Here is an 18467-nt window from a genome sequence, read left to right on the forward strand (position 1 = left end):
GACACAAATGCAAGATGTTCTGGATGCAATGTTTGAGAAGAAGGTAAGATCATTTTTTTGCTGCTGTTGAGTTTTGAAATTGAAATGAATGTTCTCGTAGTTGCTGCAGACATCAGAAAGGAAACCATTCATGTTTTAGGGCCTTCGGACAGAGTGAGAGTATGTGAACATAGAATGTCTATATTCCTTTAGTACAAATATCATTTACACACAGAGGAAAGTTGAGGTTAGTGGATGTAGCGGCCACCTCCTCCTCCCTCCACCCCCCCCCCCTCAACTCTCCTCGCTTTTTAACCATTTATGCCTCAGAATATGACATTTGAAGTAAAGAAAAACAGCAATAAATAAATCATTCTGGGGGAGAATACTCCCATACTATCTACATGACCCTCCTTTATATATCTTCATCCCTTTCTTTTATATATCCACACCCCTTCCTTTATATATCTTCATCCCTTTCTTTTATATATCCACACCCCTTCCTTTATATATCCACACCCCTTCCTTTATATATCTTCATCCCTTTCTTTTATATATCCACACCCCTTCCTTTATATATCTGCACCCCTTTCTTTATATATCTGCACCCCTTTCTTTATACATCCTCACCCCTTCCTTTGTATATCTGCACCCCTTTCTTTACAAATCCTGGACCCACCCCTGTCAATACCTTTCTTTTCTGTTTGGTTATAATTTCATATAGTGATCTGCTAGTTAGTGAAGCTGTTCATCTTTACCTGATGAACATTCCCACGTGTGATCCAGCGACACCCCTCTGTGCACTCTCGCTGTGGCATCTACAGTTCCCCAATACAGTCGCTGTTGCACCAGCTGCCCAATAGATCATCCTTTGGTCTTAAATATACCCAGCTTTTTTTTTTTTTTTTAAATGGGTCAAATACAATCCACTGCATACAGTATATATCAAAGAACTTTAAACAGTCAGGTGAAAATAAATTATGTAAAGGTATGCCAGACATTTCTGTCATAATTAAGATTATTTGCTGTGCGTTATGGGGGGGGGGAGGGGGGAAATCCCTCTTTGATCTCCGTATAGATAAGATACACACTTGGATATATGTAGAGAGCCAGGATTCTTGTTTCGCCGGATAATCTGCCGGTGAAACGCAGAACCGAAGGTCAGGATAAACAAAGGGAGTTCCACCGCTAATTATTAACCTCACTCCTACTGACTGGAATCTGCTCTGTGTGTCCTTGAGGAAGATGGTTTCAACAGCAGGTGATTTAAAGGAGCAGTCATGCTTGCATTGTGCAGCTGCATCAGTTCTATGCATCTTATCTTAGAGCAACTGCCCGCCCTTTTCATTTCTTGAATGTTATAAAAAATTTCCGACAAATTCTAATTTTGTTTGTTTTGTTTTAGTCAATTCTAAATTTTTTGAGCAATTTCCTCTGTAGGATTACATGGCGACATTGTTGACTGAAAGCAATAAATGCTAGCTACTTTAAAAAGTTAATTGAGTTGTGACACACACACTTATGCGTGTACACAGTATGCAACAAACTATGAACGACACATACTATGCTAACATATTTCTGCTGCGGGAGGCATTTACGAACATCGGCCAGCCAGCTGCTTTAAGCATCTTTCGTCGCTAAGCTGTCGTCGTGGTCGTAGAAAGCGGCGTAATTAAAGTTGTGTAATTATCCAGAATATATGCGGTATCATTCCAGTTGGTCGGTGATGATATGAAGTATCAATAAAGGACAGTGGCTGCATGCATGCGTACATGTGCACACATGTGTGATATGGGTATCTATGGGAGGATTAGCTAATGAAGCCTTAATGTTTGAAATAATTGAAAACGAACCAAATAGTACATAAAAAACATTTTAATAATGTATACTGGTTGGTATAGACAACATCAAACCAGCAACTTAGTATCTTTTGTTTGAAAGTGCTCAATAAAATGATTGCTTGTTCATTACATATTTTTTCTTTAGCTGAAGATAAAGTTTGTTCCGATAGGTTGCAATGATACATCGAGTCGTATAGACATATTTTATCAAATTGGGCTATTAAAATTTGAACTTTTCTCGGTTGTCTACGGATAGAATATCAACCCAGGGCTTTGATTTCTCCTTTAGGGTTGTCCGACCAGCAGTTGCTGGTTGATCAGTTTTAAAAGAAGGAAAAATAAACTTAATATGGGAGATATATATATCTGATTGTTATTGTAAAACTCATGTGTGTGCAGTCCTGAAATAGATGCATTGATTGTCCCAATAAGACCACTCAAACGGCTTAGGAAAACATTAGTCCTAGCTGCTAATGCAGTGATTAATTTATTCAGATCAAAGTCGTGTGGTAGACATTGACCCGACCTTCACCTACATAGTATGTTACAATTCAGATGTTCTTTTACGATAACAACCCCATTGCCCTTCAGAGGAGTGGCATCTACTGTACCTTGAGCCTACGAAAGTATCGCATTCTTTTCGTGACCTTCGACGACGAGCCGTAGCCGCATGTCCTGTCGGTCTCTGTGTTGTACGTCATCAAGATTCATGAAATAATTCAGACAAGGTCGAATAGGCATTATAAAAGTCTCGACAGGATCGAGTCGTCCCCGTGGAGGCAGTCACATGCAACTGCGGTTACCATGGCTGGATGTTAGATCGCCCGCCCACTCGCCCACCTGCAGAAAATTTCTTCTAAGAGCTCAATGTCAAGTGTATATATCTCCTATTTATCCTCCCATCATCGAAATGTTGAGCATGATTGTATCAAAATCTAGATGAGTGCTTTAAGTATGATTAATTGCAATCTTATTAATCATCTTACAAACCAGGCAGGTTTTGGAAGATTTGATTGCCGCTAACAAAGAGTAGTGATGCCAAGGAGTAGCTTAACAACGTGCTTAGCCTAGATGTTTGCGGCTAACAAGAGTAGTAACATACTGGCTCAAGAAACACCTAGAAAGGTGAAGCCAATGAGTAAGTAAGCCACAAAGAAAACCCCGGTAAAGAGCTTAGAATTAATGGGAAAGGTAGAGAAATTAAAGTAAATATATATACAAGTGAGCGAACAATCCACAAGATGTAATGTGAGGCAGGGAAAAAGAGCAGGCAAACTAGCGTAAGCAGTTCACGGAACTGCTACACGTACAACAGACTATATGAGTATATAACAGGGCGGAAACCACTCCTCAAAAACGTCCCGAAGACCCCTCCCTATGCAAAAAAGGATACTTATTGGCCTGTGCACTATTGGTAAACTACTTCATCATCCAATGGATGGAAAAACTATTAAAATCCCCTAGGTCACAGTTGTTTACGAATAATGTTTAGAAAATCCAGATGAAAAATTGCATGATGCTGGCACTTTGGACTGTAGATTGAGAAGGAAGGGCAATGACCGGAGGGGTCAGTCGTAGAGGGTGCGCAGTGTTAAAAGGTGACCAGTTCATTCTAGGCACGGTAGAACGAGAGTGCTTAGGTTGTGGGGAGACAGGTGAGCCCGTCACTCGTAAATATCCAAACCAGTCAGTTTTGGGATTTATAGGGATTTATTGGTCGTTTAAACCTTAAACCCACCATGAATTTAACATTCAATTTATGAAAAAGGACAGTCTTACATACATACTGTAGATACCTTGTTAATATATGAACAAATTCTCCATTGTGATTGGGAACTACAGTATTAAGCTTGAAAAGCTATGAAAATTCCCAAAAAAGTGATACATTATATCTCTAGTTCACGTTCTGTCAAGTTGCCTGATATCGTGTGACTCTCTTTCGGAAACCATGATGTTCAGCGACCCCCTCTGACAGCGTTTGGTCGTTCTGTGACGTAGAGCCCATTCATATTTTTGTGGAATGCCAGGAGGAAGCCGATAAACATGCCAGTCTAAAAGCCTGGGAAAGACACTGGAGAGATTTAATGGACTATGAGCTGATAATTTGTTTGAGGCCAGATTTTGGTATATAAGGTTTCAAATAAGAGGGGGTGTAATTCTTCATATCATTTTAATAGTCAGTATATTAGTGGGAAATGTTGTACATGTATGTTAGTGTTTACACGGGTCCAAAAATCGGGAACCGGGTACCCGAGGGCCGTTACCCGTCGGGTATCCGGGTACCCGGAAAAAATTTGTTTACCCTCGTGTATCACAATTTTCAAGAAATTACATATTGGATGCTGTAACAAATGCATTATATTCTCTACTGACAACGTTTTCATGTTCAAATACGTAGGTGTAAGATAAGGTATAAAACCTTCCTCAATAATTTTTATTTGCTTTTGTTTCTTTCATTAACTTGTTAATAAATAAATTATTTAATTATAATTAGCATTACTACTAACATCGCACTGCCGCCGCTGCTTTTGCTTGCTCGTGCACGTCTATTATCAAACCATATAAATAACCAATTTAGCTCTTAAGCATTAGCCGCGAGATTGCGCGATTCGCGCAATTTGATCGCATTTGGAAAAAACGATTAGTAAAAAGCCACTTGCGATTACTATTTTTTAGTTATCCCGTCTATAATCCATAAACATCTCTTAAAATTCCTTGTCAGCCTTTCCTTTCATGAAATAAACGAACGAATAAATAATAATTTCTTCCACATGGTAGCCTAACACCACACTAAGTCAATGAGAAATCTAGCTAAGCCTAACCATCTGTTTATTTGCTGAAGTTGTGCCGCAGTTATAAGACATCCATGGAATACTTTCGTTATTGCTGTTACGTTCGACCACATGGTTGCCTAACACCACACTAAGTCAATGGGGGTAATCTAGCCTAGCCATCTGTTTATTAGCTGAAATTGTGACGCAGTTATAAGATATCTATGGAAAGCTTTCGTTATTGCTGTTATCTTCAACCAGATGGTAGCCTAACAACACACTAAGTCAATGGGAAATCTGCCTAACCATCGGTTTGCAATTTTTTTTTAAAACAATCACACTTTGCGTAGGATTCGGGTAATAAATTAGGAACCGGGTAGTATATATCGCGTCGGGCGGGTACCTTCGTTATTGCTGTTATATTCGACCACATTGTAGCCTAACACCACACTAAGTCAATGGGAAATCTGCCTAACCGTCGTTTGCGATTTTTTTTTTTTTTTTTTAAATCACACTTTGCGTAGGATTCGGGTAATAAATTAGGAACCGGGTAGTGTCGCGTCGGGCGGGTACCCGGGTACCCGGATAACCCGTGCAAACACTAATGTATGTACTTGCCCATGTGCCTTAAAACATTGAACACACCCAGAGCAATGTTTAGAACTTCGTTTGTCAGAGGAGAGAAGATACAGTACTTGGAAAATTGGGACAAATAGGTAGATAGGTGTCTTAAGATATGTAGACTTGCCAACTCTTGCGGTTTTATTGGGAATCTCCTAGGTTCTCCAGTAATCTCATCTTGTGGAAGATGTGGGGGGGAAAAGGGGTGGGGGAGGAGGGACTTAAGGAGAGGGAGGCCAAGTTAGTATGACCTTTTCAGTATATGATGAAAAATAAAGTTTCATGGGAAAATTCCGGTGTAATTTAATAGTGACGAGTCTGATAGATTCAAAACAGTCTTTTTAAATAACTCTTGTGGAAAACGTTCCAACACATGAGCGAGTATGATGGTGAAATCAAGTTTTAAACTGGATATATATTATTCGTAATGTCACACTGTATTCAAGGAATGTCGGTATTTAAGCTGGATGTCACATCTGCACCATAACAGTATAGCGTCGTTATACAGAGAGCTGTATTGTACATAAAATGGCAGGTGGAACTTCAAGAGGGTTCAGAAAGTACAGTGGAGGGCGGGGGGGGGGGGGGTGGGGATTGCAGGGAATAGGGAAAGAAGGCTGGATACACTTACACTTTAGTACTCAAGTTTTCATAAATTGTCTGAATGGATACTGTGTTACTCACTTTATATGTGTACTGTGTACTGTACTGTTCTACATATGAGTACACTATATAATGTGTAGTTATAATTTAACAATATATGTCTCCTTGAATGTAACGTTACACAGATCTAGTCTCTTTGCAAGCATGCATGCTGTATGAAGAGTGATTGAAATAAACTTATAGCAAAATATCATACTGTATCAATGCACTGTACTTTATGAGGTTAGTCTGCCTAAACATTTCTTCGTTTACACACTTTATCAACTCGGATCAAAGAAGGGTAGTTTTTTATGATTGTTCGTATACGTACCTTCATTTTGTTGAAGTGAATGCCAATAGTAATTAAATTGAGTACCCATATCAGTTTGAGGGGCATTTTCTGTTCATCTTTGTACCTCAAGAGGTGTGGTTTTATAGCTTTGATCTACAGTACACTACAGTAGTACAGTACATAGTTACAGGAGTTCACTTTGAGCTCCACATATATATATTTCAATGAATATTTGAACTTTGTGAATTACATCAAATTCCAAACAGTTTTAATAATGGGAGCGTTACATATATGTATAGATTTGGCTGGGTTCATCATACAAACTCTGCTCAATAAGTTCCTCACAGCAATATTGCAAAATGATTAAAATACAGCAACTAGATAATAAATAACTGCAGGAATTCAGTCCTTTTTGTTGTGACAGCACATGACATTTACAGTGCCTACTATATTTTATGGTGACCTCATGCAAAGTTATTTTGAATTAATGCATGCTGTATGTCTAAACTGTATTACACCATGAATGTATTGGGAGCCCTGGCAGTATTGCCATGATAAAATCTGGAATATTTTTAGGTCCTTATAAAATTTAAACAATAAACTAAAAAAACAATCTGCATACTGCAGTGAAAGAACTGGTCAACTGGTTAGTTGCAAAGGGATGTGTTATGGTTGCATGGGGATGTGTTATGGTTGTATGGAGATGTGTTATGGTTGCATGGGGATGTGTTATGGTTGCATGGGGATGTGTTATGGTTGCAAAGGGATGTGTTATGGTTGCATGGGGATGTGTTATGGTTGTATGGAGATGTGTTATGGCTGCGGGGATGTGTTATGGTTGCATGGAGATGTGTTATGGTTGCAGAAACATCTCCATAGGATGACCAAAGTCTGTATAGAACAGAAATATGATCCAGTGATCTGTATCTGTGCAGTATGTGTAATGCTAATAAGTATTATCAACACCGTGTACATTATAGAGCAGGGGCGGCCAAACCGTTGCTCGTGAGCTACGTACGGCTCTATGACATTTAATTTGCGGCTCATGGAAAATATGACGGTACGGTTCCTTGTTGCATCGCAGTTATTGAATATAAGATATGAATGTTAATTGATATAAATGGAATTTTGTTTTCATAACTGGCAGCTCTCAATGTCTAAAGTTTTTCAGGTGTGGCTTTTACATCAAGCAAGTTTGGCTATCCTCCCTCCTACCTCCCCTCCCTCCCCCTCCCTCCCCCTTACTGATCCAATGTCATTCTATGGTACGAAGTCTTGAAATATGTCTTTATGTAATAAGAATAAGAATAATGTAACGGTCATGGCTCATGAGCGGGTTGCCAGGCTTTCATAATTTGCATTTATGTAGTCATATCATAATTCATATTTGGACTTGGCAAAGTTTACATAAGCATTCTTTCTTTTCCAACCCAGACTTCTCGCGGAGAACACATTATCGATGAGGGAGACGATGGCGATAACTTTTACGTTATAGATTCGTGAGTAAAGAAGTCAAGCGACATTTTGTATGTGTTCATTCCATGGCACCACACACCATGCAGCATGGTGGCCAATCATAGCTGTACATAAAACCACGTAAAGCAATATCTATCAAAAAATCAACAGATTTACAAATGAAACTATATAAGCTAATGAACGACATTGGCCCCAAAATTTACATGTGTTTCTAAATGCTAGACGTTTCAAAAGTACTTTCCCAATGGTTCAGGATTCCCAAATTATCTCCAGACATTGAGAACTGTGGGAAGAGAAGATTACTCGTCTGCTGTTATAGTGGTAATAATACTCTTGCTGAGAGTTGAACATGGTGACCATTATCAGACATTTTCTAGCATCTTTTGGGGGAAATGCAGGTGACCTTTAAACAGCTCTGTTGGGCAACACGTCATTAGAGGGCGACATGTCGAGCGGACGGCAGATATCCGGCCTGCCAAGTAAACAACTCATTAAAAAGTATCTAATAACATGCAGATGAAATTCTCATCCTAACTGTTACATGAATGAAAAATGGACTATGTGAATTGAATCATGTTTACCGTGGCATAAGGCGGCTCCCATCCCCCCCCCCCCCCTCAAAAAAGAAATTAAAATGCAATTTCTGCCAAATATGTCTATGAACATATATTCATACAATATGAAGTATTATTATAGCCTCTTGCTGTGACTCGGACCTAGTTTTCATCTGCAGAGGTTCTTTTACTTTCCCCCCCCCCCCCGCGCTGGTTTCGTTCACATCCATACCGTCCATATCTGTGTGATACACGTGTTAATTGTCTCTCAATAGTTACTACGCACGCTATTGAAATTCTTCACTTTATTAGTTTCTCGCCGCATGACAAATATCTTGCCACATATGTGTTTTTCCCATCGAATCTTATCCAATTACAGCCTTGTGTTTTTTTTCTTCCTTTTTTTTCATTCTTTTCTTTGAATAATTGGAAACAAAGCTATGTAGGAGGCCTCAATCGTTTGTATAATTAATACCCTGATGACAGATCTGACACATTCCGCCTTAGTTGGTTGTGGAGGACTTAAAAGACACTTAATTGAAAATGTCATCTGTGTTACAGAGTTTGCCTTGAAAGACTTTATTCGGAATGAGGCATAAAAAAATGTTGAATATATATTAAAGAGAAAGATTGTTCTGCTATCCAGTCTCTGGTGTTTTTTTTTTTTTTTCGGAAAAAATTATTTTGCTTCACGGTTGGCTCACACAATTTTTTTTAAATTACTTTTTGGCAGGAAAGGTTTCTGACATTTTAAAAAAAAAGTTAAACCCACTCTTTGTTATACTTGATAATTTTTTTTTATGATATATATTTTTGAGGTACATTGCATAGATAGATATTGTAAAGGATGACTTAACGCACAAAATTAAATTTTGGTATGTTGACGACCATCACCATTAGAAACCACTTCAATCAGTCATGGCATCGTTTTTCTATATATATACACTTTTAAGTTTGGAGAAATGACCCTTTCATGAAGCTGAGGTGCTGCCATCAAGTTTATATTTTAAGTAACTGGACTATACTGTATACAAATACTGTATATAATACACAGACGAACAGGTCAGTTCTTCAGATGCAACGCTGTTTTTTTTCTTTCTTTGCAAGACTTTTATGGCTTCGAATCGTGTGTTTATGAATATGTTTCAAATTATTCAAGGCCAGAAGGTGTTGAATATCATCCAAGGATGATCTGTTGTGCTGTCAACTTTATCACGAGGAGATTGATGATACCTCCTGCTCAGACTTTTGACTTCAGGTCACAGTAGTAAGAATCTATAGTCCTAGCCAATCAGTTTTATATCTCTTTCATAATATGTGGTGCAATTTCTCCAGTTATTTTTTCTTTTGACAGTGGCACCTTTGACATCCTGAAGGATATAAACGGCGAGGTGAAGAAAGTCGGAATGTACGACAACACGGGCAGCTTCGGAGAGCTAGCCTTGATGTACAACACTCCCAGGGCCGCGACGATCGTAGCCTCATCAGACAACGGCATTATCTGGGCTTTGGTAAGGGCCCTTAATGGGCATTAGAAGTCATTAAGATAACAGTTTGCATTGCAGGGGGAGAGGAGGAGAAGGGAGGGGGGAAGGGGGGACAGAGGGAGGGAGGGAGGAAGGACGGAGGGAGGACGGAGGGACTGAAGATATGAATGTTGCCTGAGACAATCCTGTTAAAAACTACAGAGCTCAAAGAAGAGAGGAGCATCAAACCGTAAGGTACTAACTGGGCCAGTGATGTAATTCTTGACTTGTTCAAGTCTTTTTGTAGCCTAGTGTACATATGTTGGAGCACTTAAAACACCTCCAAAGAATGGAGTACTGTTATATATTTGTCGGTAGTGGTTTGGGGAAGTCTATACCATTTCTATCACATAGATCAGTGAGGATGGTCGTTTACCACGTACACATGTACAACTGGGATTTTCTCTTCTTCTGGTTAACGACTTGTTTCGTGTTTTCAGGTCGAGGGACGTAAAGTGATTTTTCTTTTACCTCTTGGAAACTGCACTCAGTGAGTGAATTCAATTCATGCATGGCTTATCGATTCAGTCTCTTAGAGGCAGGCACTTAACGTCATGCATATGATTTGTGTTTATGGGGGGTGGGTTGTAAAAGCTTAAAACTTAAACATTGACGGTAAAAAGCATGACGGACTGGAAACGTTTGATCTCCCACAGCAGACGCTATATATTTGGAAATAAGATTTAATGGCTCCCCCATTTTTATCACCCAGGGCCGTGATTCTTTCCGAAGGATCGTCCTGAAGAACGCGGCGAGAAAACGAAGGGTGTATGAAAACCTCCTGGAGAGTGTATCCATGCTGAAATCTTTAGAGGTGAGATTCAAACTCTCTGTCTGTCTGTCTGTATGTCTGTCTGTGAGTCTGTCTCTCTATCTCTCTCTCTGTTTGTCTGTCATTCTGTGTGTGTTTGTGTGATGCCATGATATTCTCCTCTTGTTATGAATCACAGTATTGCCTGCTTTGTTGAAAGTCGTTCAGCAAAAAGGAAGGTAGAAACAGAAGGAGCAAAAAAGGAAAAACGACACCACAGAGCCCACTTGTGCATGATGTTACTCAGTCGTTTAGAATCCCAGCATTTTAAACCAATTCCTAATGCAAATCGATTGATTCTTTGTTGTTGAAGCTTTGGCATATTAACGAGCACAGGTTCAGAGAAGGAAATAATAGTAACCTCTTTTTGGGGGGGGGTACAGCGGGGGGTAGTGTCGAATGTAATCAATGAGAAAAAAACTTCAAAAGTGGAGTGAGTTTAGTTACCCTCTCTAAGGTCACTGCCCTCTTCCTTGCAAATCTGCTGTTGAGAAACCTTTAACACGCGCATGTAAATGCCTGTATTTTTGGCATCGTATTACATGAGTATTGCAAAGTGGATTACATGGAATCATGGATTTTCCAAAACCAGAAGGAATTCATCATCCCGTTTCATCTACTAGCAATTTCTGCAAAATTCAGTATTTTAGCATTCAGTATTTCCAGACAGGAGTTCGGCTTTTAAAAAAGATAAAAAAAAATGATACATTCAATGACATGGCCATCTTTCCCTCGATCCCTTTAGTAGACATTCGCCAGAGTCTGAAGGTTTTTTAATACCCTTTCCGTACCTTCAGTACTTGTCACACGATTTCAAAAAGTCGTGCTGTTTTTTTTTTTTCTCCTGTCGTTTAGTAAGATAAAATCTTTACAAATTCATTTTGCATTTTGCTTTCCTCTTTTGATTACTTCCGGGGGCTTGCTCTCTGTTTTGATATTTCCATCCTCCAAGATAAAAAAGGGGGGGGGGAGGGGGGAGAGCAAAATTTTCTTCCCGATTCTCATCATAGAAACCAACTCTGGACTAGTTTAATTTCATTCGAAGGAGGTCTTTCAGTGGCGCGAATAATTTCAGTCAGTCCATACTTGGGAACAAAGATGTGCGGCAGATTTTTTTTGTGTGGAAATTATGTGTACTGTTAAAGGCATTGTCTCTAATGAAATCTTGTGTAATATCTATTATTTCCTGACACCTTAAATTGGTCAATTAAATCATTGAAAGGGGCACTGATGGAAAATAAAGGTCCAGTGTCGGGGGGGGGGGGGGTTGGGGGATGGAGGAGGTAGTGCCCTTAGTCCTTTCAATTTTTTAGCATGCATGGCGATGTACAAGCGATGTTATTGTTGTGCTTAAATGAAACGAAATTTGAACCAAAAAGCAGAAGATGTTTTACTTTGATCATTCTGCTCTCAATCACCAGTCACGTCTCTGCCGTGTACAGCCACCCCTTTAAGACATTTGTATAGGCTAATAACTTCTGTGTTCTATCGATTTATCTCTCTCTTTTGCCGCAAGAAACCGAAGGAAAGACTTTATATAAAATGTTTCTCGACTCTACCTGAATAGCCAGTCAGATAAAGACGATCCAAGCGTGCCATTATCTCCCCGCCTCTTAATGTAATAAACTTCACTCCTACAGTTTCCCCTCAGTCGCATTCCACCGTGACCCAGCTAACAGAACATTCTATACGGCAATGCCATAGACTTGTAACCGGTGAAGTTAATATCTCTTGAATTGATTGTGGCATTTGCACCTCACGATGTGTCATTAATGTTCAGCTTAACACGTCAGGAACGTTTAATTCTCGTCGCCAAATCAAACGCTCCGAGCGATTCGGAAAAGGGCTGGCAGGCTCGCTGACATAAACCGTGATGCTGCGTGCATCCACGGGTACAAAGCGAAGTCAATCTGCGTTAAACCTCCGGGGCAGTCTCGCAGAATCTCGGTGAATCAACAGACTTTGCATTTAACAAGAGTGCATCAGTAGGTCGCCTTACAAGCAATAACTTCTCGGTCATGTTTTCTGAAGACCTTGAAACCTCTGGTATCGACTGGGTAGAATCATGTCTATGTCTGCCAGCATTTTCATTTCTCTCGATATTAAACAGTTCATGTGAAGAGAATGAAAAGAAGATTTTTTCCCCTGTATGCCACGATGTGAAGTTTATCGTCTGCATGTAACACACTGTATGAAAGGACAAACAGTATTTATAAATGCTCCCCAAAAATAATTATAGTTTGAATTTACTTCATTCTACTCTTTAATTGTCTCCTGTTTTTTTAGTTTCTTCGCTACGCTACGACATTTCCCTTTCACATTGTAGTCAATATACCTGACGGGTCAACTCTCCTTTTCAAGTTAAAAGGTAGTGAAAGTCTTTATTTAGAGAAGGGAAATTAAAAATGGTGGTGAATTTGATTTAATCATGTTACAAATTAACTTCATTTTGGACTTTTAAAAAACCTTTATTTTCATGTTTGAAGCCTTTAAAAACCTTTATTTCTTCTTTTACAACCTTTAACAAAACCTTTGTTTTGTTGAAGAGCTGCTGGGAGGTCTGAAATGTCTTTAAAATGTAAAACCAAATATAACCCCCCCCCCTCCCAAAAAAAAAAATTGCTTTAATGAGTTAAATGTTTTCTGCTGAACTAGTCAGGTTACAAACAGTACTCAAGTACTCTGTACTTTTAATATAGCAATCACACATGTTGCTGTTATTTCATATTTGAAACCGCAACATTTGTTTACTTGCCTTCTTCCATATCGGATGAGATGGAAGTCATACATTTGAAGTTGTTGCCATCTTAATTCTAAATGATCGAGCTGGAAATGTAGATTTGAGATGTTATTGACGTCACCAGTCACCCCCTTGATTGAATTACCATCCAAACGTCAGCCTCATCTAGGAATATTGGAACCTTTTCGTTTCTGATGACGGGTGGGCAGGGTGTCATGTCACAAAATCATTTTTGGATGTATGTCCTCTGTAGGTACAGTAGGATTCGTTGTCATGAAGGGAATGTCGAAAGCTTTGCAAACATTTCCATCAATAAAAATCATCTCGACGTTTGATGATGTATCTTTCAACTATTGATTTTAGATAACTAAAAAATTTGGCATTTCTACGAATGTTTCACTTTGACTTCAAAGAAATATTTTGAAAATTTCTGGTTTCCATTTCTTCTTTTTTGTAAGTGGTTATTCAGAATGTTAAGCAAAAGAGGGGTCTCCACATATTATTTTTTTTTTTTTTACAATTTTTTTTTCCCATGTGGGTGTAAAAATGAGTTTTCTTTAGTTTGAGTAATTACAATCTCCATGGTTTTTGTCATTTTGGTTAGATTTGGTAAAATTGTCTAAAAAAAAAACTGGCTAGCAAATTTGGAAATCTGCTTTAAAACATTAAAATGAGTAAATTTATGTTGCTAGCCGGCTAATCCCAGGTTGGCAGTTTACATTACTTGCTCGCTTTCAGAGTTTGGGGTTTTGTCTCTGGTAAAGTATGTGTATTTATGTTAAATATTTCATTGAAAGGTTCTATGCCAGTACTCCCAAATCAAATTAAGGTGAAGTAAATTATGTGAAATAATGGTTGGCAGAGATATGCCGATCATTAAATCCTATAAATTTTATACTCTCGTGTCGTGATGGCAGTTCTTGCAAACGTGCGACTCCCCCCCATCGCCCCCCCCCCAAATGTAAAAGAATTCTTCATTCCTACAACTCTTTATCATCCCAAGCTAAATTTACAGATTTTAACCAAACCGGATCACACGTGAATAAGCAGAGCAAACGTACGTACGTAGCCCGAAGGGATGATTTACCTTGGAGTTGCATCAAAGACCACAGACTTAAGGGGGGGGGATAAAAAAAGTAGCCAAATGAAATTAAAAATCAGCGGCCCTCCACAAAGAAGTTGTAGGAATTAGCCAAGTCTGTTCCATCTTAGTTGATTAAGAGTAAATTGACTGTGAGAGCAATCTCAGAGCTCATCCCATGGGACTGATCGGTCAACCGAATTTATTAGAAAGAAAGAGCTTTCATGCTGTACAAATGGTAAGGGTCTCTTGGCTGCTAAATGTGAAATCAATTTTAATGGAGTTTGGATATCCATGGAATGAATAAGATAAAATATCGGAGAGGTTTTTTTCCTTGGTGCCGGTAAAAATGCTTCATCGGGACATTTGAAAGCAATGATCTCTGTAGAAGTACAGGCTTTGCGTTGTCGAGAACCCTCTCTGTCGTATTAAAGTCATGTCTCGTGTTTCCGGAAACAATTTGACTCGAGGCCGTATAGGCCGAGACGATCGAGACGGAAGTTGGCCGTTTCTTTCTTAGTTAGGAAAACTGTTGTTTTGTGAATTTATTGAAAAAGACGTTGAGGTAGAGTACTTCAGAAGAGGTTTGAGTTGAGGTTTAAAGCCTTTGAATATTTAAAGGTTTGTGCAAACTACAGTTTATATTAAAAAAAAAATTGTAGTCCACTTATAGGTGAAATTGAACAGTTTCATTTTATGCTAAAATGTACCGTCACAGAGCAGATTTGCTGACATTGACACTGAAATTTCTGTGTATGTATAGTAGAGAGGACATTCAGCTTGCAAATGTAACCCCCAAAAATTATATTTTATCAGCGAGTGGTCTGTATTTCCATATTTGAATGTAACCAAGTGGTAAATTTAATACAAGGTTACTTTAACAGTCCAAACTTTCCAGTTGCACACCCCCCCCCCTCCCCCCCACACACACATGCATCTACAAAAAGCATTTTATTTGTTAATGGAAAATTTTTTTTGCTTTCTGTGCAATCCCTTCAAAGTCACTTCATTTAAACTTTAACTTTTTGGTGGTTAGTCATATATTTCACTTCATCCTTGCCCTTTCATGTTTTGTAAACAACTCAGCAGGTAGGGGACTAAATCTGTTTTAAATGTCTCTCCGAAAAAAAGAGACAGGCTCGTGATTAAATCCATGCTCCAGTGAGTCGCAGAAGTGTGTAAACTAATATGATATTCATTGAAATGTCATTGATACCATGATGAATCTCAAAGACCTGTGGAAGACTCACTAAAATATATCACCAGACGCAGTCTGTTTTGTCAGGCACATCTGGGTAGCAAACAGTGCAATGTTTTTCATTCTACTTTAGTATATTTTCTATATTTACTCAATTTGTTTATATTTTTTAGTACAAGGTAAGCCTGTCCTAGAAAGGTAGAATAAAAAAAACCTACTACCATCTCTTCTTATGCTTGGGAATATAAACAAATGCACCAGAAGCTATTAAGAAATATTGCTGTTTTTTTACCTTTTTTAAATTATTATTTCATTTTTTAGAGATATCATTGTTGAAAATTGTGTCAGGTGGCTGCCAGTTTGTGAGTGTGTGACATCACAGTGTCACCAGAAGTCATAAACCTGTCACGTTCCCATTGTTCTACTTCTGCGTAATTTTTAATATGAAGGAAAAGCAGTATTTAATAATGAAAGCAATGCCAATATCTCAGATCACATTAAACAAATCAACATGTTTAAATCACAATTAGCAATTCAGAAATCTGGGACAAAAATCACCCACTGTCAAAATGCCCACTCCCAAGCTGAGAGCATCAAAATGTCTGACAGTTTCAACCAAATTCTAAGCTAATCTGTAAAATTGAGATAATTTTTTCACGGGTATATGGGACTTTATCGGGCCTTAGTGTAGAGCGTGATAGGATACAGTTTGTACTGAGATGTAAAACCAGTCCACGTTACCGCCAACCCTGATGCGTCAGAAAGTCTTTAACAATGATATAAAATTCTGCTTTGTTTCCTGCTCGATGAATGGAAAGCATTTATAGAAAATTGTAGCAGGCCTGGGTTCCCTTTTGATTGTGTTTTAAGCTTTGCTCCCTTCTCTTGTGAGTTTACTAGTCTTTTTATGGGATACTCTAATAAAGTTAAAAATATTCCTCACTGTTGGTCGAAGAACCCCCCCCCCCCCATCTCAGTATCGTCTCCCTACCTTGAGAGATAGTTGATTCACTTGCTCTGAAGCCCTCCTGTAGTACCCCAGGAAGTGGATCTCAATGGGTGGTCTGTGATGTCATCTGTGACGTCATCAGGGGGTACAGTAGCTGATCTTTGGAAAATTTGAATCATTTTCCTATTATAATTGTCATGTTGAATTATCCTTGAAATGTGATAAATTATACAATGTACATGGTGCTTTGAATTTCATGAAATGCAACAAGTCTTTTGTAGGTATATTAATTCCCCACCCCCCACCCTCCCTGGTTAAACAAATTAAAAAAAATTATAAAGAAAATCAGACATATACATTGCAACTGCCGCCATAATGGTATCAGTTACTCTACTGTGGCCAGATGCATGAATGTATTTCACTAAATTTCCAAATCATCAAATTTGAAGGGGGAAATAAAAAATCCATATCTTTGCCATGGAAAACCAAAATGTTTTAACCCATATCCATGTAGAACATATTTCCAGCAATTCTTGTTTAATAAGCAATCAACTTCAGCCACTATAATATCCGTTTTAAGCCAGAAGGGTGTTTTTTATTCCAGTATTAAAGTTGTGCATATATTGTACTGTTCGGTCTTCCTAGGCCGAGAAGCACACCGATATCCTGCATATCTTTGCCTTGTATTGCAGTCGGATTAGAAATCCATTAACTCTGTTGTTAAAGCATATATAGCATCTCACCACTCGTCAGCTCATCGCCATCTGTCAGGACAGACCGAGCTGTCCTGATCAATGCCATTAAACTTGTGACGGGTTGATTACACAATAAAACTTTTTAAAAAGAAGAAGAGCATCAAAAAAAAAATGGGCCCTTCCTCTAGTCCTACGTCGCGAGTTGTTTCACCTAAACAGTCGTAGCTAATAGCCCAGTCCTCTTTCGCTCTCATCCATCAATCAAGGGGCCACTTCACCATCCTTCCCATTCATTAGAAACATCTTATCTTGCGCCTCTTATCACCTGCTTTTTCGAGAAAGCTCACCCTCTTCAGTTTTTACTACGTAACAAAGTCCTCTTAATGCGCCGCCGTACAGAGACTCAGCTATAATACAGAGAACTCTCCTCTCGTGAGTCACTGACCGAAGGTATACCTTTCGTCACGTTTGGTTTAATTGTGGGAGCATCTCGTACCGTACTCTCTCGCAGGTGGGGGAAGCGGATCATTTAGTGTCAACGATGAAGAGGACTCTTTTTTGTTGTGGTTGATGAACAGGGATTGGCGGGGGCTGGGGAGAGCGGGGGAAGAGAGTGAGAGGAATGGTCATTCGGAATTTGTTTTTTGTAACTTCTACCTTCGGATTAAGAAATCTACGATTTAGTGTGAAAAAGGTTTCAGATGGTTATAAAAAAACTTGACAGCGGATGTAATTTATATCTTGTCAAAAGGAAATGCAAGAAACGTTCCTCGTTGGATCGTACTAAATAATTAAATCCTTGTTTATGCTAAATCTTAACCTGGGGTGCATGCACCTAGGGGTGCCCGGCAGGCATCCGAGGGGTACACAGCTATATGAAGACGCAAATAAAGCACCAAATTTCCCGAAAGATTCAGTTCATTCACAACTGAGTGGGGCGGGGGGGGGGGGGGAGTTGAGGGGTGAAAAATGTATTTTTCGTAATTGCTAAGGGGTGCAAGAAGTGGACAACGTTAAGAACCCCTGTGCCAAATGTAGAGCCGTAAATGAAGTAATCCTTGCGAATGATAGTTGTTTGAGGTAGCATCATCTGTCCTGCCCCACTCACCTGTTACAGTGCTCATGTTCTCCTGTGTTCACATTCTCCTGTGTTCACATTCTCATAGATAAAGACAATGGAGATTTTGAAAACAATTGCTGTGATTTATGTGGAAATTGAGGAGTTGGGACTGTCCTGCAGTGATACAAGCTCTTGCTTATAATACCTACAGTGGTTTCTGTTGTCTGAGGC

At 39.0% G+C, this 18467-nt stretch overlaps 1 protein-coding gene across 3 annotated transcripts in view; it reads left to right on the top strand.

The window, feature by feature from the left end:
* LOC139962043 (cAMP-dependent protein kinase type II regulatory subunit-like) overlaps positions 1–18467 on the top strand; it is a 114923-nt gene that overhangs the window by 70241 nt on the left and 26215 nt on the right. For all 3 annotated transcript variants that reach the window (XM_071961882.1, XM_071961880.1, XM_071961881.1), the window contains exons 5-8: positions 2–43; positions 7581–7645; positions 9531–9687; positions 10415–10516. In XM_071961882.1, coding sequence (XP_071817983.1) covers positions 2–43; positions 7581–7645; positions 9531–9687; positions 10415–10516 — 366 coding nt within the window. The remainder of the gene's footprint in view (position 1; positions 44–7580; positions 7646–9530; positions 9688–10414; positions 10517–18467) is intronic.

Source organism: Apostichopus japonicus, chromosome 20 (genome assembly GCF_037975245.1).
Source record: "Apostichopus japonicus isolate 1M-3 chromosome 20, ASM3797524v1, whole genome shotgun sequence".
NCBI classification, from domain to species: domain Eukaryota; kingdom Metazoa; phylum Echinodermata; class Holothuroidea; order Aspidochirotida; family Stichopodidae; genus Apostichopus; species Apostichopus japonicus.